Source organism: Aphis gossypii, unplaced genomic scaffold (genome assembly GCF_020184175.1).
Source record: "Aphis gossypii isolate Hap1 unplaced genomic scaffold, ASM2018417v2 Contig00260_ERROPOS192875, whole genome shotgun sequence".
Taxonomy (NCBI): Eukaryota; Metazoa; Arthropoda; class Insecta; order Hemiptera; family Aphididae; genus Aphis; species Aphis gossypii.
The window spans coordinates 54,224-79,468 of record NW_026083047.1 but is presented as its reverse complement, the minus strand read 5'-3'; the positions used below and the strand labels follow the sequence as shown (position 1 = coordinate 79,468).

The following is a 25,245-nucleotide window of genomic DNA, read 5'->3' as shown; positions in this document are numbered from 1 at the left end:
TAATAATGTCTGGAAAGTTATTAGTTTATTTAGATAATTTGTTGATAGCCACAGAAACTATAGCAGAAAATTTGGAAATAATAGAATCGGTATTAATAGCATGTAATAATAACTTACTGGAATTGAGGAAAGATAAATGTTTTTTTCTGCAGTCAAGGATAACATATTTGGGTTATGTGGTGGATAAGAATGGAGTGAGACCTGATCCGGCTAATATAGCAGCAGTAATACAATTCCCAATACCTAAATCAATAGCCAATGCACACAGCTTTGTAAGGCTAGTCAGTTATTTTAGGATATTTATTGAAAACTTTTCCATCTTGGCAGCACCACTGTATGCGCTATTAAGGAAGGGAGCTCAATTTAAGTTTGGGGAGAAGGAGTCACAGGCCTTTGAGTTGTTAAAGAACAAGTTGGTGCAAATGCCGATTTTGGCATTATATTCTCCGTCAGCTGAAACCGAGGTGCATTGTGATGCTAGTGCATTGGGTTATGGAGTGATCCTATTACAGAAACAGAAAGACGGTTTAATGCATCCTGTGTTTTACTATAGTAAGAGAACCACTGAGGTACAAGCTAAATAACATAGTTATGAGTTGGAGTGTTTGGCATTAGTGTATGCAGTGAAGCGTTTTCATGTTTATCTCAATGGTATTAAGTTCAAAGTGTTCACTGATTGTGAAAGTTTTAAGTTGACTATGAACAAGAAAGATATGAACCCTCGGATTGCAAGATGGTCGTTATTATTTCAGAATTATGATTTCAGTATTGAACATCGTGCAGGAAGTAAAATGAAACACGTTGACGCATTAAGTCGGAATACCAATATATTAATGTTGTATGAAAATACTTTTGAACAATCGTTGTCGATTAAACAAATTGAAGATAATATTTACGCCGACGAGCCTTACTAAGGCGTACGCCGTTCGCCTAGTCCTCCGGACCGTAGTGAGGGGAATAATTTAAATAATATATGCTAGATAAATATAAGTAACATTAATATATTAGAGCGACCTGTACTAAACAATACAATAAAACAAATACAATATAACCAATATTATATGCAATTATATAATACGAGTATGCATATACAATATATATATATATATATATAATAAAGGGGAGACGGGGATCACCGCTCTGGACCTCGGAGCTGGATACTGACGAAGGTTGATCTGTTGAGCTGAACTGCTTAAGACCGGAACCAAGTGGATCGCACGTACTGCGGTGTGAATAATTCGCGATTATCGTATCGGACAATAATAATACTACGTAATATAACACAACAGCTCGGCAATGAATGAGCGCAAAAATAACAGACGAATCAAAGAGCAAAATAGCCTGTTGGAGTGTGATGAGCGTAAAAACGCATACAAACATGGCGATCACCACAAGTATAGACGGAGCAGCCGTTACACAACGTAAATTGCACAAGTCGAGCGAGACAAGACGTACAAAAAAGAGCGACGAACGTCCGAACAACACGTTAACGGCGTTGTGTTCGTCGTTGCCCGGAGCAGGGGGGCAGGCGAGTCAGTGTCGCCACCATTGCGAGTGACCTAGCGTGGTCACCGAACAAATGTCCAAAACCCGGGGACAATTTGTACGTGCAAAAAGGTCGAACAGATAAAGATATTAACAAGTTAAAAGAGCGGTTGAAGAAATGTGAGGATAAGTACTTTGAAATGAGAAATGGTTTAGTATATAGGAAGTATAAAAGTGAGTTGTTGTTTTACGTCCCTAGTAGTATGGAGGATAATGTGATAAGATCGGAGCATGAAGAATATGGTCATTTGGGTGTAGAAAAAACCAGTTAAGTAGTGTTGAGAACATTTTGGTTTCCTAATTTGAAAGAAAAAGTGAAAAATTGTATTTCAAATTGCTTAAAATGTATCTCATATTCTCCAGTATATGGTAAGAAGCAGGGCTTGAAACCGATTGAAATAATTTCGGTTTCGGTTTCGATTTCGAATACCGGTTTTTAATTTTTTCGATTTTGATTTCAATTTTTCAATACCGGTATTAGGAAATTTCGGTTTCGGTTTCGATTTTGTATACCGGTTTTTAATTTTTTCGATTTTGGTTTCAATTTTTCAATACCGGTATTAGGAAATTTCGGTTTCGGTTTCGATTTTGTAAACCGATTTTTACATATTTCGATTTTGACTGTACCGATTTGTACATTTTTTAAAAACGAATTTCCAAATAAATACTTGAAATTATAATTTAATAGTTTTATTATACTTACTGACTTAATATGATTTTGTAATTTTATTTTAGAAATTAGTAATTACAAACTTTAAAGTTTAAGGAACCTAGAACAAAATTGTTTCAACAGTTTAAAGAATTAAAGATAGTACATTCATCATTAGACTATCTTTCTTTTGATGCAAACCTTCTCTATGTTCAGATTTTTCTATTGTAAAATTTTAAAAATAATAATGGATTAATACTTAACTGTTTTATAGACAAAATAAATATATATCTATAATAAAAAAAAGGATAACACGTTCACTAGGTATTTAGTATTTTCAAGCTTGATTTATTTTTTTTTTTGGTATAATTAAACACAAATGTGTGATCATTGAAAATAATAAAAATTAAAAACATTATTTTAACTATTTACAACAGAAAACAATTTTTTCCAATTATAATAATCATTAAGTAAAATTATTGTTGCAAGTAATATTTTATATTACTAACATTGTTTAATGTTTATCACTAAAGCCACAATTAACATACAATTTTAAAAATTTGTTATTCAATCATCTTCTTTATTAAATTTTTAGATATTTGTATAATATATTTTTAACATGATTTTTTAAATTGTTTATTACATCTAATAATCATTATAGCCTCTAAAAGTTCTTCATCTAGAGATGTACGCAAATCTGATACGATAAATTTTAGTCCCGAAAAACTTCTTTCTACGCTGACCTGAAATTATAATATTTGGTATAATTTAAAAATTCCCATCAAGTAGGTATATACTAATATGAGTAAATAAATTTACCTGAGTTGCTGGAATTGCTAAAAGAACACAAGCTAACTCATACAGTTCAGGATGAATTCCTTTTTCGTTTTCCCAATATTTCAATACACTATCAGTATAAGGAATGCGATGGACATTTTTAAAACTATTTAAAATGGCTGTAATAGTTTGTATAGGATTTGATGAAGTTGAAGATTGAGATAGGTTAGATGATTGGGAAGATAGAAAATTTTCAAAAAAATCTTCAGAATGTTGGTCATTTGTATCAACCTCGTTATGAACTAAAAATTAAAAATATTGCTTACAATGTTATATTATATTGTCAAATTTGTCAACTTTGTGTCTGAAATTATATTTGTTTACCTTCAGCAGATGAATTGGAATTATTAAATTCAGGATTCTTATCTTTTAATAATTGTAAAGTCTCCCAAGTCTCAACAAGACGATCAATTGCTATAATTTGTTGTTCAGAAGTTAGTAAGCACTGATATCTGGGATCAACAAATATTGCTGTAACAGTTTACAAATAATAAAGTAAATGAAAAAATTGTAGTTTAGGTATACATAATAATATACTAGTATAATACATCTAGGTACACATAAAAAAATACACATACCCGCTAAGAATGTGGTATTTTCCAAATATTTTTCTTTAAGTTCTTTCTCCATAGCTATTTTTATGGTCTTAGCTAGTATGGAACCATCTGCAGTTAACCCATGTATAGCTTTGAACCATATGCCGTAAAAATCACCAAGATTGAGGTCTTGCTTTTGTAATGCAAGTGTAGCCATCTTTGCAGGATTAAGAGCATTAACCTAAATTTAGAAGGATTAAAAAATTTAAGTATAATTCACCAATATAGAATTTTTGATTCTAAGTTTTGGTAATTTTTTAGATTTTTGGACTTTTTGGTTGTCTTTTTAAACATGGGAGTTGATTATTATTTATTATTTAGTTTAATGTTTAATTAGTTATTTAACTTACAACACTCTGTATTGACTCCCATTCACAGTCCTTTAGTTTGATATCTGGATTTGTTCCATCGTGCAACTTACAAAATTCTTTCAATTCTAAGAGTCTGTAGAGCATATTGTATAGAGAATTCCACCTAGTCTCTATATCAATGACAGCATACTTCAAATGCTTTCTTTTTAACCAACTAGCATATTTTGGGGTTCTGAGCTTTTTTACAACCTATAGAAAATGTTTAAATTTAATATGCAATCAAAATTAAAGATACAAATTAACTAGTCATTAAGAATGTTTTATTTTAAAATTACCTTTCTAGCTTCAGTTATACAACTCGCTATAGGCGCATTTTTTAGACCACTCAGAACACATAATTGTAAGGAATGCACAGAACACCTTATGCATGATGTTATTGATTTCGGTTCTATAGCACTCATCACAATTTTTTGAAGATCTTCCACTTCCTTGTTTGTATTATCTAATATAATAATACTTACAATAAATTTCATTTTATAAAGTTAGTGTAATGTGATTTTTTTAAAACTTACCATTATTTTCGAAATCCTCATTAAAAAGTTCGTTCTCAATATCATTTGTTGATAAAGATGTTCCTTCTCCTCTTTCATATTCAAATTCAATATCAGAATCAGAATCAGAATCATTTGCATTTGTTTCTATCACATTTATTTCTTCACATTCATTGTTAATTATTCTAGATAACTTCACCATATTTGAAGCATTATCACAGGTTATAGTAAAAATTTGTTCTTTAGCCATATTATACTTTTGTAGCACTTCGAGAAGCTAACAAATTGAAAAAAAAAATAATTGTAACTTAAAATGTGTATTGTGTAGGCATAAATATGGAGTTAATATTTAATGTACCAATTTTTTTAAATTATCAGCAGTATGTTGTTCACGAACTTCTTTCATTGCTAAAGTTGCCAAACAAACTTTACCATTTTTTACATACTGGATATTCACTCCCATTATAGAACGGTTATGGCGTTTAACACAATCAATTTTCAGACTAATTAATTTATATTTGACATCATTAGTAATTTCACTGATGATTATATTTGAGGCCGAAAATATATGTTTCTTAATGTTGTGTGAATTAATTGTAAATCCTTATTTATAAGAAAAAAATAAAAATCACAGATTAGTTACATGTACATATATAATTATAATATTATATTATACTATACTATATATAATATTATATTATTATTAATGATTGAATATATTAGTACAATAAATGGGTATATTATAATACAATATGATGTATTCAAAATGAAAAAGTAAAAATAAATAAATCTCCCTATAAAGTTATTAAAAATATATAACCAAAACTCAAAATTAAAATTAGTAATAGAAAAATGTATGATAATAAAATCATTTACACTATATTATACCTTCACCAATTGCTGATGTGAGAGGATCTAGAATTTTTTTAAATCCTGAATCGTGAAATATAGTCAGAGGACGGCCGTTGATCGTTACCATTTCAGTACAGGCTTCTAGTACTTTAAATTTATCAATATTTACATACAATTTCTTCTTTGAAATGTTTATCATAGAATCCAACGGACCACATTTCTAAAAAAAAATTATACTTTTTATAGCATTTTTTTTATTATAAACATATAAAATACATATTAAGCAACAATAATTAAAAACTTTTAAAGATAATTACATTTTAAAAAGTTATTTACTTATTAATAATATCTAAAGCCAGGTCCACAGCAAATCAGTAGTTAGAACTTAGAAACTTGGAACAAAGTATACATTGTTCTAATAGGTATAGTTAACATTTTGAATATATTTTAGTTATAAATTTATAATATATACAAATGTGTAGGGAGAGTTAAATTGTATAGCTATATGATTAAATTTAAATTACATAAAATACTGAAAAAACTCTATCTACCAGCTACCTACCTATCAGATATGACAATAAATTAAAAAACCTAGTGTAAATTGTATTTTAACAAATTAGTAAAACCTTATAAATGATAGTTAATACCAAAGAAGTCAGTTACATTGGCAATTTATTATATACATAATAATAATAAATTGTAATTATACATAATACAATATAGGTAAAATGTAATTATTCGTTAAAACTATGGAGAAACAAACGATTTATGAATTGCTTCAATTTTATTAAGTTGATATGATAAAAACAACAACTATTTCGCAAACACAGCAACCGATTATTTTATTACCTAACTAGAACTTTTTGGTAAAATATTTTGAATTTTATGAAAATTACTGAAATGCTGTTCTTTTTAATATGGCTATAATTATTTTAATACTTGTACCTACCTGGCTACCTACCAATAGGTAATGTAATAGCCAATAGGTATAAACAGGTAGGTATAAATAGGTGTTAAGTATTAACATTCACTTAGGTAAAAAGTGAATTAAAAAAAAAAAAAATATATCACACCTTATATAATTAATTAAATTGATAAATATTTACTTTTGATGGAAATAAGCTTGGATCAATATTATGTTGACGCTTAATTTGACCATCATTTTTTACTGCTTGCAAATTTAAATACTCGACAGGATGAAAACTACGAATATGTGTTTCGAGATTATTACTGTGATGACCTTTTAAAATACGTTTTACACATCCTTCAACAGTACATGTGGACTCGTTTGTTTCTTTATTATAAGTGAAAAACAAACGTCCAACAGGATTAGTATTCTTTCTACCCATAATTTCTATGTACTTCTAAGTAAGTACCTAAAAAATAAATCATTTAGATAAAATTAAAGTTGAAAAAGTTAACCTTAACGATAAAAATTAAACAATACTTACCAAATAAAAGAACTAAATAAATGTCGTCGTAGATTGACTCGTGGTTATAAACTTCAATCTTGCAAGTTATACATAAAAATAATACACTGGTTAGAACAACACTAATAAGCAAAAAAACCAAAACCTAATGATGTAGAACGACACTGTGAACACGAATAGGTGAAACACAATAATGATAAATTAAATAATAAATATTGATTATTATGAAATAGTAATTACTAAATTTGTAATGAACGACAAACACGCATACATGGTACGAAAATCATAAATATCCAATACCGGACCATAAGCATATTATGCAGTGTAGGGGCTAGGGAAAAATTAAAAATCCAACTATTTTTAATAACTAAATAATTCTTAAACAATATTATATAATATTCTTATATTAGTATTATTATTATTGTCCCCGCTTCCCACACACTGCAGTTGACTGCAGCAACGGCGATAGTCGTACGATCACGTACACAGTTTAAAACCCGTGCTATTTTAAGTTTTTCTTGGTACATATTCTACTTGTATAAATATGTGGTACTCAGTATTTATACAATTATTGTTGGATTATATTATTTATAGAATTAAATAATATTAAATAAAATATGAATAGACACATACGGGCCGTCGTCCGTCAAATAGATAACCAAATGTTGTAATGTGCTGGCCAATAATTTAAATAAATAACTACATATTTGATAATATTATAATAACAAATAAGTACTATACGAGTTATATTATAACAATACGGGACAACTAGTATCAAAAATAGCGACACATTGTAACGAACGGTCTAGAAATGTAAGATACATATAATTATATAAAGGCATATAGCGCATTCGAGTATTTTCAGGGGGCTATGTCTATAAAATTATCGTTGTTTGTCCGTGTTGTCATATATTATGGTATTTTCTAATAACTTTAATATCTATAAGGTATTAGGTATAATTCATTTCTATTAATAAAACAACTAATAATTTTGCAAATAATTAAATGGTTATCAACATTTTAATTATGATTTCACGGGCATATTAATGGATTTACGTATTTAAAATTTGAAAAACCCGTAAAATAAAAAAAAAATTAACAATTTCCAATTTTTTCTTATTACGGTTTTGAATTTAATACCGGTTTCCAATTTTTTACGGTTTTGGTTTTGACTTAATACCGGTATCCAATTTTTTCCGGTTTCGGTTTTAAATTATAATACCGGTATCCAATTTTTTGGGTTTCGGTTTTGACTTTAATACCGGTATCCAATTTTTTTAGGTTTCGGTTTTGATTACGGTTTTGATTTCGGTTTTAAAACGGTATATACCGGTTTCTGAAATCGGTTTTGAAAACGGTTTCAAGCCCTGGTAAGAAGGAAGGTAAGTTGCACCCTATACCTAAGACTCCAATACCGTTTGATACAATCCATGTCGACCACTACGGTCCACTTGAGAAGACTGGTAAAAAAAATAAATATTTGTTGGTAATCATTGATGCATTTACAAAATTTGTTAGGTTATATCCTTGTAAAACCACTAACACGGTATAAGTAATTAAGCATATGAATGACTACTTCAGGTGTTATAGTATACCTAGAAGGGTAATATCTGACAGATATTCAACGTTCACATCTAATGCATTTAGAGAATTCTTAGCCCAGAAAAAAATAGATTTGGTATTAGTGGCAACGGCAACACCCCGGGCAAATGGTCAGGTTGAGAGAGTAAACCGTTGTATAACAGCAATGCTGGCAAAAAAGACAGTAGATTTAAATAGGTGGGATAGGGTACTGCATGAGGTCGAGTACGCCTTGAACAATATGTTATGTGCTTCGACGGGTGAAGCTCCATCTAAGTTACTATTTGGAGTGTATCAAGGGGGTACGGTGGAAGGTGAGTTTAGGAGGTTATTGGTGGAAGTAGATAAGGACAGGAACTTGGAGGAAATAAGAAAAGAGGCTAAGGACAAGATAGTAAAAAATCAATCATATAACAAAAAATATTATGATGAGAAACATAAGAAACCTACCTTATATAAAAAGCGAGATTTTGTTTGAAATTTTATATGAAAGGATAAAACTCATTTGTCCAGTTTTAATAACATTTTCAAATAATCTTCTCATACTTTGAAGACACACAATGAGTCCATTAAAACCTGTTTTTCGTGGAGATGTGAGTATGTTTAAATGATCTTTGCTTTGTAACGATTTTAAATAATTTATTGATGAATCAATAAAATTATTCATAACAGCCTCGTGTTCTAAGAATAATGGTTTCTTGTATTTAAGTTTGCTTAAAAAATTTCTAGTGTTAAGAAAGTCAAACACATCATTTATTTTTCTACAAAATGTAATTGTTGCATTGCAATTTTCAAAATTTTTAATTTGTTTTGTTTTACAATATAACAATGCATCAGCTACACTTGTGCTTAGTACTTGTGCAGCCAAGGAAACCTTCATTTTTTCTTTGCTATAAAAAACATGTTTAGACCGAATTTTTGTAGCCAAATGCAGCCTGTTGTCTTCTTGCAACTTGACTAATTTTTTAAAATATTTCCACTCTATAGCGTTGCCGTCAGCATCATATAATATTTCCCAATCTCCAATCGTATTTCTGACTAGCTTTAGCATATGAGCTGGGCCTAAAAATATACACACATCTTCTTTTGTCACTGGATGGAGAAGCGATAAAATTTGATTGTGTAGATCTGCTCCTAAATGTCTGGCCGTTGAAATATTAGAAGCAGCTCCGTCAAAGGTAAGAGTTTTTACAATAGCACCGGTTTCATGAATATTAATTAGACATGTCTCAAGGAGATTGGCTTTTTCTTCAGCAGTTAATCCATTTATTAGGAAGTATGCAACAGGGATTTTCCTATGTGAATTTAATGCAACAATTAAGAACACAAGAACTTCTGTAGCTTTTGGCATTGCATCCGAATCATTAACTTTGTGTCCATAATTAATGTATCCCTGTAAGTGTTTACCATTAAAATGTACAGCTTCTCTGATAGACATTTCATCCATAATCAAACCACACACTAAATTTAAATTTTTTTGTTTCATTTCAGTTACTTTCATTGCAATGGCATTCAATGATTCTTAAGTAATTCCTGGAGACCCATCAATAGTAGAATACCACTTACGGATAGTGCTTGGATGAGGTAAACATTTTTTGAATGTTTTTCTCACATAATTGTATGCTGTAGGTGAATAGAAATGCAATGTGAGTGCAAACGATCTCAATTCTGGGGTCACTGTGTTCCCTGAAAATATATGTAATTGATTCATCACCATTTCGTGCAGACTACTTGACAATGTTTCCTAAATGTTTATAACCCACTAGTAAATACAGCCTATTTAATTAAATCAATAGTATAATACATACCTTCAGAACTGTAAAACAATTATCTGATATCATTTTTTTTTCATCCTTTAGATGTTTCACTAAATCATCTAATGTCTTTACTCTTTTAGTCAATAATAAATTTTTTTTATTCAGGAACTTTATTCGTTTTCGTTGATTTTCTACAGTTGCATGCGAAGCATTCCAAAATTGCAACCTTCTGTTAGGGGTATCAATTTCATTAATATGTTTAAAATCACCCACAAAACATTTTCTCTTTCTGTAAAATTGAATTTAGAAATTATATTTTTTTATTAAATTAAATACATTGTAATTGAATACAAGTAGTATATATGTTCCAACAATCCATGTACAATTATCATTAATTTCTGTTTAAAATAGTAATTGTGTTAAATTTTTTTCTTAATTTTAATTTTATATGAAATTAAACACGATTAATATGTTAAATAGAAATTAAAGATAACTGCGCTAGAATTAGTACATATTACTACTAATACAAATTATATAATATGCTATGAACTATAGAACTTACTTATTAACAGATACATCTGATGATGACTTTTCTGTACTGGATATTGTTTCTACTGTATTCTGCTCAGTGGCTTCAGTTGAAACTATAATTGTGTCTAGTGTCCCTGTTACACCTAAAAATATAATTTAACTATAGGTACTAGGTATTATATAAAAAGTGAAAATAATATTATTTATCTTACTTGACATTGAATCTGTCATTGTATCTGCAGATACATATAATAAGGACAACGTCACAACTTCTTCCTCTCCATTATAATGTTATGGGCTACGAGATATCTATAAGATATCTACGAGATTACAAGGCTAAGTTAGTATGACCATGCCTCGTGTCAAGGGTAATGCGGATGCTACTATGACCATGACACGTGTCGGGATAGTAAGCGCACCAATAATTACAGTGCACTAATGATGCATTTGAGATGTTATTGCACATTTTCAAATTCGTGTCCGAATTTGCAACAACAACAACAAGGACACCTGGTTTTACCCAGAAGGCGACAACACGACGTAAACAAGAGACGCACCACAATATATAAGGGAGCCCGAAGACCAGCAACGGCAGATGTACCAAAGCTATCAACAACTGAGCACTTTCACGTCACTCAGCCACTTATTTAATTTGTTACATGTATTTTGTTTGTATGCAATAAAACATATTACGTTATTAAGTTTAACTTTCATTCAAATTAACCATTTGGATTCAAATCTGATACTGGCACGCAACAATTTGGCGCAGTCGGTAGGATTCACTTTTCAAGGAGACAAACTGTCAAAGGCTACCATCAACAAGGAAGACTTGATCATTCTTTTTCGTTGATAACTCCAGAAGAGAAGACCATTCAATTCAACGTTGCAGAAAGTATCACACAGGATGACAACATCAACGAACGTCGCATTATTGTGAGTGAATAGTTAATTAAATTATTACACGGATATATGTTTAAAAATATAAAACCTAAGAAATATCATTTAAGTAACTGAATATATTTAAGTAGGTCGTAAAAAAACTATTTAGGAATTTTTTTTTGATTATTAAAGGGCAATTGATTTATTTGAATTATTATTGAGAAATATTGAGTTATTATATTATTATTGAGGGCATATTGAGTTATTTGAGTTATTATTGAATTATTATATTATTTTGAGGGCATATTGTTGAATTATTGAGATTATTATTGAGAATTATTAAAGGGCATATATTATTGAGATTTATTATTGAGTTATATTATTATAGTTGATTGTAAAACGTATCAAATGAGTGTGAAAGCAATTTATGGAGAACACAGGTACATCTCCTTTGGAAGTAGCTAATCCATCGAATAAGACGTCTTTAGAAACTCCAGAATTGAGTTTAGAAGTATTAAATAAAACCCAACAGTTGATTGATTTGGGAAGCCCTAGTAGAAGCCCTAGCCCTAGTAAAAGCCCTAGCCCTATTGAAAGCCCGAAAGAACGCCCTAGTTTATTTAGAAACCAAAGTGAACGCCAGAGCGCGAAAATAAAACACAGCTTAGAGAGAAGTTTAAGTTTAGACAATAAAAAGGTTACATGTAGCAAGGTTACGGACGATTTTGAACATACTGAGTTAACGTTCGGGAGAAAACCGCGTGTAAAGAAAATGGTTACCATAAAATTAGAGGAAGCATTTAAGCTTATACCTATGTGTACGGGAGAAGACGATATCTATCCGTTCATAAATGCATGTGATATGGCAGTAAATTTGGTTGAAGAAAAATGCGCACCGACTTTAGTTAAATATATAACAACTAGGTTATCCGGTAGAGCATTAGAAATGATAAAATATAAAAATGTTGCTAAATGGGTATACATTAAGAGTTATATATCGGATGCTTTTGAAGATACGACAACTGTTTCAAGTTTGCAGATACAATTAAATTCCATTAAGATGCGTCATGGTGAAGACGTCAATGATTATTGCCATAGAGTAGAAAAATTGTATTATAAATTATGTACTGCGTGTACACTTAATAAAGAGGAATCAGAAGCAAAAGTAATTCACGAAACTTTAAAAGAACAAACACTGAATATTTTTATAAAAGGATTAATAAGTCCTATAAGAACAATTACAATTGGCAAAAGCAGAAGAAGTAGAATATAATTCAGAAAGAGATAATTATAGGTACAGGAACGATTTTTCTAATAATAGAGATAATTATAATTTTTCACGACTAAATAATAATAATTTTCAACGTACAAATAATACAAGAAATTATAACACGAATAATCATATCAGTAATTTTCAATCAGATAATATATACCAAGGAGGTTGATCAAATATAGAACACCTGTAATAAAGTGAAAACAATGGTACAGGACTTTACGATAAGTTAGTAATAAATAAATAATAGAGTAGAATATAATTATGAATAGGTTAATAAAAATTTTGGAAATATGGTTTTATTCTAGAGTAATGTAAAAGAAACTATAGGTACACTTTTAAAAGCATTAAAAAAGAGTATTATATAAGTGACAAAATTACAAAACAATAAAATTTAACATTAGGAATAAAATATGAAATAAAACGTAAGTCCTATTAATTTGTTTTACCGATTAGTAAAGTAATAGGTAATACACCGTATGTAATACAGAGCAATCTTTATATAATATTTCTATTAACATAAAAAAAAAATATTTTAGATATTGTAGGTCCATTACCAACGACCTTGTCTAGTAATAATTATATTTTAACAATGCAAGATGACTTATCTAAATACACGCTAGGAGTACCAATCATCAGGCAAACACGGTCGCGGAAGCTTTTGTTATACATTTCGTGTGTGTACATGGAATACTGGGAACGATATTGACAGATCAGGGAACGGATTTCCTTAGCAAAACATTTACGGAAGTTTGCAAATTGTTAGAAATAAATAAAGTTAATACTAGTCATAGTAATTGAAGTAATAGGAGATGAAAATATAGTTATACAACGTGGCCGACGAGGCATTACCATACATAAAAATAATGTAAAACAGTATTATAATGATAAAGCAAATAATTACCTAATTAAATATAAGATTATAGTATTAATGAATAAATTTAAGAAAGGTTTGTGAAATTAAAAAGAGTTAAATAAATAGTAATGAATAAACTATGTATGAATGACGAGTTAGAATGTAAAAAAGTAAGGTCAATGTTACGATACATATTTCGTAAGACTAAAATCAGAATTATAGTTTGCGTAAACTAAAACCGCAAAAACGTAGAGAATACGGAAGAAAAGAAAGTAACTATACTAAAACAATTTCATGATCTATGAGAATGGATGTAGAATAATATACTAAATATAATATATTTAATCATATCATCATAAAAAAAAAACAACGATATGAAAACTTAATAAAGCATTTTAAAATATTAATATTAATTTTATACCTATGTGTAGATTCAGTTATTCAGTTATTTAATTTGGTATATGGGTAGAACGTAACGTTCGTGTGTAATGTTAATTAATTATTCACAAATTTATTTTATTATTTTAATTGTATTATTCAAGGTGAAGGAGATTCAAATATTTAAAAATATATATATTAATAATATATACTGTACTAACATACTTTATATTGTATTCTTGATTGATTTAAAATTTGATATAACTAATATTATTATTAAGTTACCAATGTAAAACTGAATTTGTAAGTGTAACTGAGTGCATTTAAGAAAATTGTAAAGATTTCTGTCTTGCAGACATAAACCTTTTTTTTTGTGGGGAGGTGTTATGGGCTACGAGATATCTATAAGATATCTACGAGATTACAAGGCTAAGTTAGTATGACCATGCCTCGTGTCAAGGGTAATGCGGATGCTACTATGACCATGACACGTGTCGGGATAGTAATGTAGTAAGCCGACGGAGTCGTCTCACTATTTTTTCTATTTTAACTCATTTACATATACTACGAGGTTCTGCACATTTAAATATTTTATTATCATACTCGTAGCGATACGTAATTAAATTTGATGGCAATTTCCAAGAATCAAAGCGTATGGGAAAACACAGCCACAAACAATTTTTTCTTGCCCTTTTGACAAACAAGCCATGCACATAAATCATAGATGCGCACGCCTTGGTATAATAGCACAACAACAAGTCCAATCCAGGGTTAAGTGTCTTGGGCGCAAAACCACTTTTGTAGCTACGGTGACAACATTCTATAACACACCTTTTTGTCCATTTCCTAGTCTCTATCATGTACAACCAGGGGGTACAGAGAACCATATAAATACAGGTCTCTGTCCGTCTTAAAATTTAGAATTAGTTTCACATTCGCATAGAGCTAGTCTATGTCCGAATTTTAAGATTAACTTTTTCTCGGGCAGCTACTTAACGTGCTGTCCTCAAATTCTTATACACTTGTTTTATTGTAACAAATTATAACTTTAATTTTAATAAACTCTTGTATTAACATTGTGTCTTTGTCTCACTTTTAAAACCCGTAATCTTTTCCCGACAACTTGATCCAACTGCAGATGTCAAGCACTCATTTATAAACGATAGTGAGAGATCACTACACGTTTTTGGTGTCAGGTGTGGGGTCACCTGAAAGAAGAATTTTGGTATCCAACCCAAAATCAAGTACATCAGCGGACCTCGAGTGTGTCAACATCAGGATCAACGGAAAGAGATCATGGATAAGTTGCGACAAGACAACAAATCGAGCCTAGCAGCGAAACGAGCCGCAGCGCAGTTTTCAAGCAGGACAACCACAGGACCGGACAAACAATGAACACTTTGTAAGTTGCCGTATAAGCAAATAAATTCTTTAGTATATGTCTGAGAGTCCTAATCGGTGTTGGGAAATAATTAAATACAACCCACAAACTTTACGAACAACCATCATGAGTGTAACTTTAGGAATTGAATCTGCAATACGCATGATTCCGACCTTTACGGGGGGATCTGAGACAGATTTAGCGTCATATATACTTGAATGTAATTATATAATGGAAAACGTCCACGAAACTCTTAAACCTATGATTTTCAAACGAATGTTAACAAGTTTAAAGGGGGAAGCTTTTCAAGCAGTACGCTATCGCAGTATTCCGGATTGGCCCGCACTCGAAGCTCACCTTCGGAAAGTATTCGGGGCAACGCACTCAATCGGTTTTTTACAAACAAATCTATACAATATTAAACAAAAATACGACGAAGATATTAAAAGCTTCGCCGCACGCACCGAAAAATGTTACCACGATTTGGTAAGCGCACTAACGGTAGGGCTAAATAAAAATGACGCCGCCGCAGTCGCGAACACGCATAAATCGGGAGCGCGCAATGCATTTATTAACGGGGCACAACCCGCAATTCGAAGTTTGTTACGAGCGCGAAACGTTCTTACTCTCGAAGAAGCTATTACGCTTGCTGTCGAAGAAGAGGAGGACATAAGAAATTTAAATAGACGCTTTAACACGAATAAAAATAACGGGAAAAATAACGCGAATAAAAAAATATTAAATGTAATAAATGTAATAAAATGGGGCACTATGCAAACGAGTGTCGTAGTAACGCGAGCACATCGGGCAGCACAGGTTTTAGAAATCCCATAAGTAATCGCGACGAAAAACCCGTTGTAGTAAAAAAAGAATATCAAGGACAGGTTAGGTTCTGCACATACTGTAAAAAAAATAACCACACTGTTAAAGATTGTAGAAAACGTAGGTATAACGAAGAAAAAAATAATAGCACTAGTAGCAACGAGAATGAAAACGAAAATTCCACTACTAGTCAATTGAATCGAACCGTCAGTGAAATAAAACAAAATCACGTAAGAGTAGTTACTAATTTCGAGGAGGAACACATAATCTGTAGTTCACATAATTTCGATCCTCAGTACCTACATTAAATTATTAATCGATTCAGGTGCAGAAATGAATCTCATTAAACTCTCCGCATTAAACGGACAGGTAGTTATTAACGAATACGAAAAACGAACTATCAAAGGTATCAATGAAACACCTATTTTTACGATCGGGACTATAGTGACGACTATGCAAATTAGCGAAGTAGGCGTCCTTGTAAAATTCGACGTCGTGTTCGACGATTTTCCAATAAACGAATCAGGTATAATCGGGCGAAATTTCTTAAAACAAAACAAAGTCATTATGGACTATAATAAAAATACGTTAACCATACCCGAACAAACCGGTTAAAAGAATTATATTACCACCGCGAAGTAACTGTGTACTTCTAATTAAAAACGACGAAAATATTAAACATGACGCGATAACTATAAAAAAACAAGACGTCAACGAAAACGTTATTATAGCAAATAGCATCAGTCCGGTTAGCACTAATACAATAATAAGCAATATAATAAATATTTCGGAGGAACCTTTTATTATTGACGAGCTAACCACACGACATATTGAATGGGAACCGTATCATGAAACCGTACTTAAAGCATCCTTTGCAGATAACGACCAAACGGATCGCATAACGAAACTAAAAAACGAACTTAACACGGACGATTTAAACAAAGAGGAGCGCGATAATATTTTAGAACTCTGTTGTAATTACGCGGACCTGTTTTACTTGCCCGGCGATTATTTAAGTGCCACAGAGGTAGTGACACATACAATAAACACGCCGCGATGCACAAAACCATTAACATACGTCCGTATCGTTTACCTTGGGCGTACCAAGAAGAAATCGAAAAACAAGTTACGGAAATGAAAAGTAATAATATAATACGCGATTCTAAATCACCATTTAACTTTCCATTAGTAGTAGTAAAGAAAAAGAATTTAGATTCGGCAGGGAAACCCAAGTTACGAATTTGTGTAGATTTCCGAAAACTTAACGAAGTCACCGAGAACGAAGCGTACGGATTGCCGAACTTGCTCGAAATTCTCGAATCTCTGGGGTCGTCTAAATATTTTAGTACTCTAGATTTAGCTTCCGGATATCACCAAATTAATATTGAACCATCTGATGTGCATAAAACTGCTTTTTCCACTAAATCGGGTCACTACGAATATTTACGTATGCCATTTGGACTAAGTTCAGCACCCGCTACTTTTACTCGCGCGATGAAATCCGTTCTTATGGGTCTAGAGGAAATGTGTACAGCGTATCTTGACGATATCGTAGTACATGGGTCCAGTCTAAACGACCACCAAAACAAACTCGAACAGGTTTTCAATCGACTGCGCGTGCATAGATTAAAATTACAACCTCAAAAGTGTTCTTTCTTACGGAAAGAAGTTATCTATTTGGGACATGTAATTAACGAAAACGGGGTGTCACCAGATCCTAACAAATTAAAATGCATTAAAGATTATCCCAAGCTTAAAAACGCGAAAGATATAAAATCTTTTCTAGGACTACTAAATTACTATAGACGTTTCGTCGACAATTTTGCGAAAATAGCAAAACCACTAACTTACTTACTTAAAAAAGACGTACCATTTACATGGACTGACAATTGCGAACATAGTTTCCAAGAACTTAAAAAGGCTTTAATGAACCCGCCACTGCTAGTCTATCCAGATGGGAAGCAGGGAAATTTAACTTGTGTACTGACGCTTCACAATATGCCATAGGAGCCGTACTTTCTCAAGGGGACGTACCTAATGACCAACCTATAGCTTACGCGAGTAGAACACTAAACAAACCGAAAATAACTATAGCGTTATTCAAAAAGAATTGTTAGCCATCGTATGGGCCGTGAAATATTTTAGACCATATCTCTATGGCCGACATTTTACCATAATCACCGACCATCGACCTTTAACATACCTGTTTGGTATTAAAGACGCATCGTCTCAATTAATGCGCTGGCGATTACAGTTGGCTGATTACGACTATACTATAAAATACAGGGCAGGACCGGAACATTCAAACGCGGACTGTTTATCGCGTATCCGAGTAATACAAACCGATAAAACAGTAGATAATAAAACATTCGTAGAATTTCGAACCGCGGAAGACAAACCGATTTTTAATTCAAAAATTGTAGAGGTTAACGACAGCATTAGCAAGGCCATTGAAAGTGAAACCACAATTATACCGATACCGGGGGACAAAAAAATAACCCATTCCGATGTAAGAGGTATCGTAAAAAATGTCAATCCTAATAAAATACAATTCACGGACGAAAACCGGTTTTGTGTAATTTCCGATACGTTGCCTCTGATGATTTTCTATAATATGCTAAAAACACATAACACGCCTCTTGAACCAGAGGGCGTGTACCAAGCGATAGTAGACATTAAAACGTATTGTATTAACAACGACATAACCGCCTTTTCAACCATTAAATTAGACGGTCAGTCCTCTCTAACAAATTATGCACGAATCAGAACGATGTTCAGATATATCTTTAAAGGTACAAACATTGTAGTTAAAATATATAGTGGTAGACAGTATACAGAAGAAGAAAAACAACAAATAATTTACGAGCATCATGATTCGCCGCTAGGGGGTCACGCAGGAGTATCGCGTACCGTAAAGCGACTCCAAATAAACCATAACTGGCGTAATATTAAAAAAGACGTAAAACGATATATTAAAAATTGTGAGCTATGTCAGAAAAATAAATCCCATAATAAAACAAAACAACCGATGTTAATTACCAGCACAGTAGTAAAACCGTTCGAACGCATTTGCCTAGATATAGTAGGACCATTACCAAAAACTTTATTAGGAAATATGTATATACTAACACTACAAGATGAGTTATCTCGTTACGCGTTAGCCATAGCATTATCGTCCACGGACGCACCTACTGTAGCACAAGCATTTGTCGAATGTTACGTATGCACATATGGTATTCCAAAGTCGATTCTAACCGATTGTGGAACCAACTTTCTATCCGATGTTTTTAAGGGCATGTGTAAACTACTAGACATTAAAAAGGTACAGACAACTGCTTGGCATCCACAAACAAACGGTTTTCTCGAACGTAGTCATAAAACGTTAAAAACGTATCTACGAAGTTTTGTCGATAAAGATAGCAACTGGGATAAATTGTTATGTTACGCAACTTTTTGCTATAATACAACTGTTCACACTTCAACTAATTTTACGCCTTACGAACTCGTGTTCGGTACTAAGCCAAATATTCCATCAGCTTTTAATAAAGACCCAGAACCACAATACAATTACGATAACTATGTATTCGATCTTAAACGTATGATGCAGGAAGCTCATAAAATAGCTAGGGACAATTTAATTAAGAAAAAAGAAACAAACAAAACTTACTATGACAAATCTCTAAACGAAATTGAACTTCACGTAGGTGACAAAGTACTTATTAGAGAACATAATAAGAAAAACGTACTAAGCTTTAATTGGCAAGGGCCATACGAAGTGTTACTAGTACATGACAACGAAAACATAACAATACAAAAAGGTAGACGCGAGTATCGTATTCATAAAAATAATGTTAAACGGTATTACGACGATGAACAAAGTTCAAGTCAATAAGTCTAATCTATATTAACAATCATTTAGTTTTCAGTTTTTTTTTCTCTACTTTTCTATCCGCTACAATTTTTTTTTCTTTTATTTTTCTGTTTTAGAATTAAACAACATATTTTCCTAAAGGAACTTAGCGCCGTAATAGGACGCGAACAGCACAACGCTGATGTTTTAGTTCACGACGAAATACCAAATTGTTTATTAAAACATATCGATCTAGCGAACAAAAATTTACTTCAAACTTTTTCAGCTGAAGAAATTTTAAACATAACTAGAACACTAAACCATTTTACACACGACATGACAAAAAGCCAACGTCCACTTACAAAACCTTTTTGTCATTACTTGAAAACTTATATAGACAATGCCGAAGACGCAACAGACATATTTGACTATGTTAGACTTACGCTTCTGTAATCTAGTCTTGTTCTAAACCTCTCAATCTGTTTCTTTCTGTCTATTATTTTCATTTAATTTTCTATTTCTACTTCATTTTATTTTTATTATTATTTTTTTTTGTGTTTTGTTTTTTTTTTTGACATAAGTATTTTTTTTGTGTGGATAATGAATTATAGTATTCAATACGCAGTCATGGATTTCGAGTTTACGAATCTAGGGCGCGACAACTTAATTCTAATATCAGGAGCATTAATGGGTCGACACTCGCCAGGTCTAGTTACGAAACTGGAAGGGCGCGCGTTGCTACTAAAAGAAAATAGAGTGGTTACGCCAAAAGAATGGAAAGACATGGTTCACCATTTAGTAAGAATTTTTAAGGACAAACCAAAAACATTGTACCCAGTACTTGCCCAGATATATGACTCGGACCACTCAACTGAAACTAACTTAACTAAAAAACAAATACTTAACTTAATAAAAAATTACGATGTGATCGTACTATGGGAGGGTAGTACAGACATCAAAATAATGGACGCTTTAGGGGCACCGCACATCGCTCTTTCAATGAGGGGATGGGACGTTGACTCCAACGGAAAATTTTACTTACAACTACTGTACGGAAAAACAATTATAGTTTCACATTATATCGGGGATATAGCAAAAAAAAGTCGTGCGCTGTGTCTAACAGAAGCACACGGTCTAACTTGTGGAGGGGATCATGGGTGTATAGAAGCACATAACCCCGTAACCGATGTAATTTGGTCTGGATGCCTGTTTAGATATCTACGACTTAGATATAGTGTCCAGATAGATGACGCTATCATTGGTTAATTTTCTTTTATATAATATACGTATTCATTATTTTATTAAGCCAACTCAGCTTATATTGGCACTTTTTTTTTATGGAAATGGGTATATTATTTTTTTTATATTATTTTTTATTATTTTTTTTTTTTTTTTATTTTTGGGTTTTATTTTACTAAAATACAATTTTATTTAATATTTTTACTTTTTGGTATATATATATATTATATATAAATACAACTTTCTTTTAGTAATAACTGATATTAGGTAGTTCATAACAATTTACTTTAACAATATAGTAAATGAATAATCAGTTTTATTAATTTCATAAACAACTTTCAGACTAATAATTTTAATGATACCATTCACGTCGGGAACATTAAGATTCACAGACGAACATTTAACTCAACATTCCGGTATCTACTACGAAAATCGCGGACCGTTGAAACTTATAACTTCTCAATGGGACCTTACTGCATATATTAGTCTCACTAAATATAACGAACAATTTGACTACATAAATATTATGATTGAAAAAACAAAAGTATTATGTGTCACACATATGCATAACCCAGTAACAAATAACTTTAACTGTAACGGTCTACTTACTGTAGCCGACGACATAATTAACAATTTACAACATCAAAAGACACAAGTTTTAGATTCTATAGGACACGTAATTAGTAAACGTAATGCTCTTCTTAAATTCGCAGCAAAAGCAGCTAGGTTAATTTATGGAATATGTAACTTAGAATGCATAAAAAAGTTTAACTTTAACATAGGAGTAGCACAAAATACCTCACAATCTAAATTGATTAAAGAACAAATTAAAGTGGTTCAACTAAACCATGATATAGGAACAAACAAATATGTTAATATGTCATTAGAAATAAACGAATTAACAAATATTACAGATGAACAACAGGTTAAAAACTACTTAACAAAACATTTTATACAAGTTAATCTATTAATTACAAAACATATATTGGAAACAAATACGTTACTAGAAATAATACATCAAGCAAAGATAGGAGTTATTCACCCAAGTTTAATAACTCCACAGGAGTTATTAGAACACGTTAAAGATATTAAAGTATCATTACCAGGGGGAACTGATTTACCCACTGACTTAGTCATAACTAACATTTATGAACTGGTGAAACTCTCAGATATTGCTATTTATTATGCTAACGACAACCTAGTTTTTATAATTTCTTTACCTTTAATTTATCAAAATGATTTTATTTTATATAATTTAATACCTGTACCAGTATGTACTGGCAACGATTGCGTTTATATAAAACCTATTAATAAGTATCTAGCTATAAGTAAGTCTAAAGAACATTATGCAACCTATGATGAATTTTACTATACTCATTGTAAACACGCTAGAGACTTCCTATTATGTCCTGAAGTTAATCCTTTACATCCTCGTAACATTAGACCCACATGCGAAGTATTACTATTACAGGATCCACCAAAAGTTCCAACCAATTGTGAAGTAATGCATGTTCAAATCGGTACAACTATCTTTCATAAAAAAAGATTCAAAAATGAATGGATATACGTAACCAACTATGACGTGTTATTCGTTACCTGTGATGAAGACAAGGAATCAACAAGCCATACAATCGAAGGAGTAGGAGTAATACACTTAAACGAAACTTGCAAAGGTTTCGCCACAAGAGACATATTATTACCAGGAAAAATTGATTACAGATCTGAATACGCAGATTTTAATCCAAAATCAATAATAGATCGTAACCAATATTCACCACGACCAGAGACTAACGGTTTAATGAAAGACTATCATGTAAAAACAAATAACATGGACGACTTACACTTAGTGTCTAACTCAAAAAATCAATTGGACAGTCAAAGCAAAATCAACATAGAAATCAAGGAAATTCAAGACATACAACAAATGTTTAACTATGCATTATATACAACCATAGGTTTTGTCGCTATAATTATGACACTGATGATAATACACAGCATAAAGACGAAATTAACGGAAAAATGCAAAACCCAATTTTCAGAACATACTCAAGAGGAAAGCCAAGAGCTTAATCCACCAGCAACAACAAATCAAAACGAAGACATAATTGAATTTCCACTTACAGCAAGAAATAGCCCGGAGCCCCACTATGCAAATTTACAACCTTACGGTTTTAAGTAAGAAAGTCGGGGACTTCCAGCTTCGAGGGGAGGAATGTAGTAAGCCGACGGAGTCGTCTCACTATTTTTTCTATTTTAACTCATTTACATATACTACGAGGTTCTGCACATTTAAATATTTTATTATCATACTCGTAGCGATACGTAATTAAATTTGATGGCAATTTCCAAGAATCAAAGCGTATGGGAAAACACAGCCACAAACAATTTTTTCTTGCCCTTTTGACAAACAAGCCATGCACATAAATCATAGATGCGCACGCCTTGGTATAATAGCACAACAACAAGTCCAATCCAGGGTTAAGTGTCTTGGGCGCAAAACCACTTTTGTAGCTACGGTGACAACATTCTATAACACACCTTTTTGTCCATTTCCTAGTCTCTATCATGTACAACCAGGGGGTACAGAGAACCATATAAATACAGGTCTCTGTCCGTCTTAAAATTTAGAATTAGTTTCACATTCGCATAGAGCTAGTCTATGTCCGAATTTTAAGATTAACTTTTTCTCGGGCAGCTACTTAACGTGCTGTCCTCAAATTCTTATACACTTGTTTTATTGTAACAAATTATAACTTTAATTTTAATAAACTCTTGTATTAACATTGTGTCTTTGTCTCACTTTTAAAACCCGTAATCTTTTCCCGACAACTTGATCCAACTGCAGATGTCAAGCACTCATTTATAAACGATAGTGAGAGATCACTACAGTAAGCGCACCAATAATTATAGTGCACTAATGATGCATTTGAGATGTTATTGCACATTCTCAAATTCGTGTCCGAATTTGCAACAACAACAACAAGGACACCTGGTTTTACCCAGAAGGCGACAACACGACGTAAACAAGAGACGCACCACAATATATAAGGGAGCCCGAAGACCAGCAACGGCAGATGTACCAAAGCTATCAACAACTGAGCACTTTCACGTCACTCAGCCACTTATTTAATTTGTTACATGTATTTTGTTTGTATGCAATAAAACATATTACGTTATTAAGTTTATTTTTCATTCAAATTAACCATTTGGATTCAAATCTGATACTGGCACGCAACAATAATTAGAAACAGTATTTGACTCACAAAACAATGATCTACGTGCAGCTAAAATGTTTAAATATTTTTTAATATTCAGTTCTTATAACATATTTATACCTTGTATTAAATTTTAAAATCTTATTTATAAAAAGAAATATTGATAGGCTTTTTTAACAAAATAATTTGCAATTTTATCAACATTTTAAATTTAAATGCTTATAAACAAAAATGTGGACTGTGTAGTTTCAATATTTTGTATGTGGTATATGTACATTGTACAACTCATGAGGAAGGTTATATTAAATTTTCAAAGTGTTTTACCAAGCAAATACATTTTTATCAACATTTAATGATTTTTACTTACTTGGGTTTAAGATGCTTGGGACAGCATTTTTTTTCAATTGCTTAGTTTGAAATACACTGGTAGATGTAATTTCGTAGTCCAAATCAGAATCAAAATGTAGCCCACAGAGGGTACAAGTTTTTGTAAGCTTAAATGATGGATTACTTTTTTCAAGAAATTTAATCCATTCCTTAGAAATATCTCCTTTAGGAAGTCTAAAAATTTTGAAAAATTTTAAAAAAAATTTAATTTTTTTCAAAATGTGTTTTTTATTGTTAGAATGTTAATAAAAAATAAATACCCGTGAAACTTAATTCCTTGACCTGCTTTGGAGTTGCATCCTTTCACTGAACAAGTCTTAACCAT

At 31.6% G+C, this 25,245-nt stretch overlaps 2 protein-coding genes across 2 annotated transcripts; both read right to left on the bottom strand.

The window, feature by feature from the left end:
• Nucleotides 1-2,698: 2,698 nt before the first annotated feature.
• Nucleotides 2,699-4,082, bottom strand: LOC114123646 (uncharacterized). The gene is made up of 6 exons (XM_027986698.2): nt 3,978-4,082; nt 3,610-3,808; nt 3,356-3,502; nt 3,014-3,273; nt 2,838-2,937; nt 2,699-2,721 (listed from the first exon to the last, which is right to left on the bottom strand). Exons 1-6 carry the CDS (start codon nt 4,080-4,082, stop codon nt 2,699-2,701), a joined length of 834 nt encoding a protein of 277 aa, XP_027842499.2.
• Nucleotides 4,083-10,136: 6,054 nt separating this feature from the next.
• LOC126553554 (uncharacterized) lies at nt 10,137-25,245 on the bottom strand. The gene is made up of 6 exons (XM_050208700.1): nt 25,181-25,245; nt 24,901-25,094; nt 24,561-24,602; nt 10,853-10,930; nt 10,672-10,783; nt 10,137-10,398 (listed from the first exon to the last, which is right to left on the bottom strand). The coding sequence occupies exons 1-6, from the start codon at nt 25,243-25,245 to the stop codon at nt 10,137-10,139; spliced, it is 753 nt and encodes a 250-aa protein (XP_050064657.1).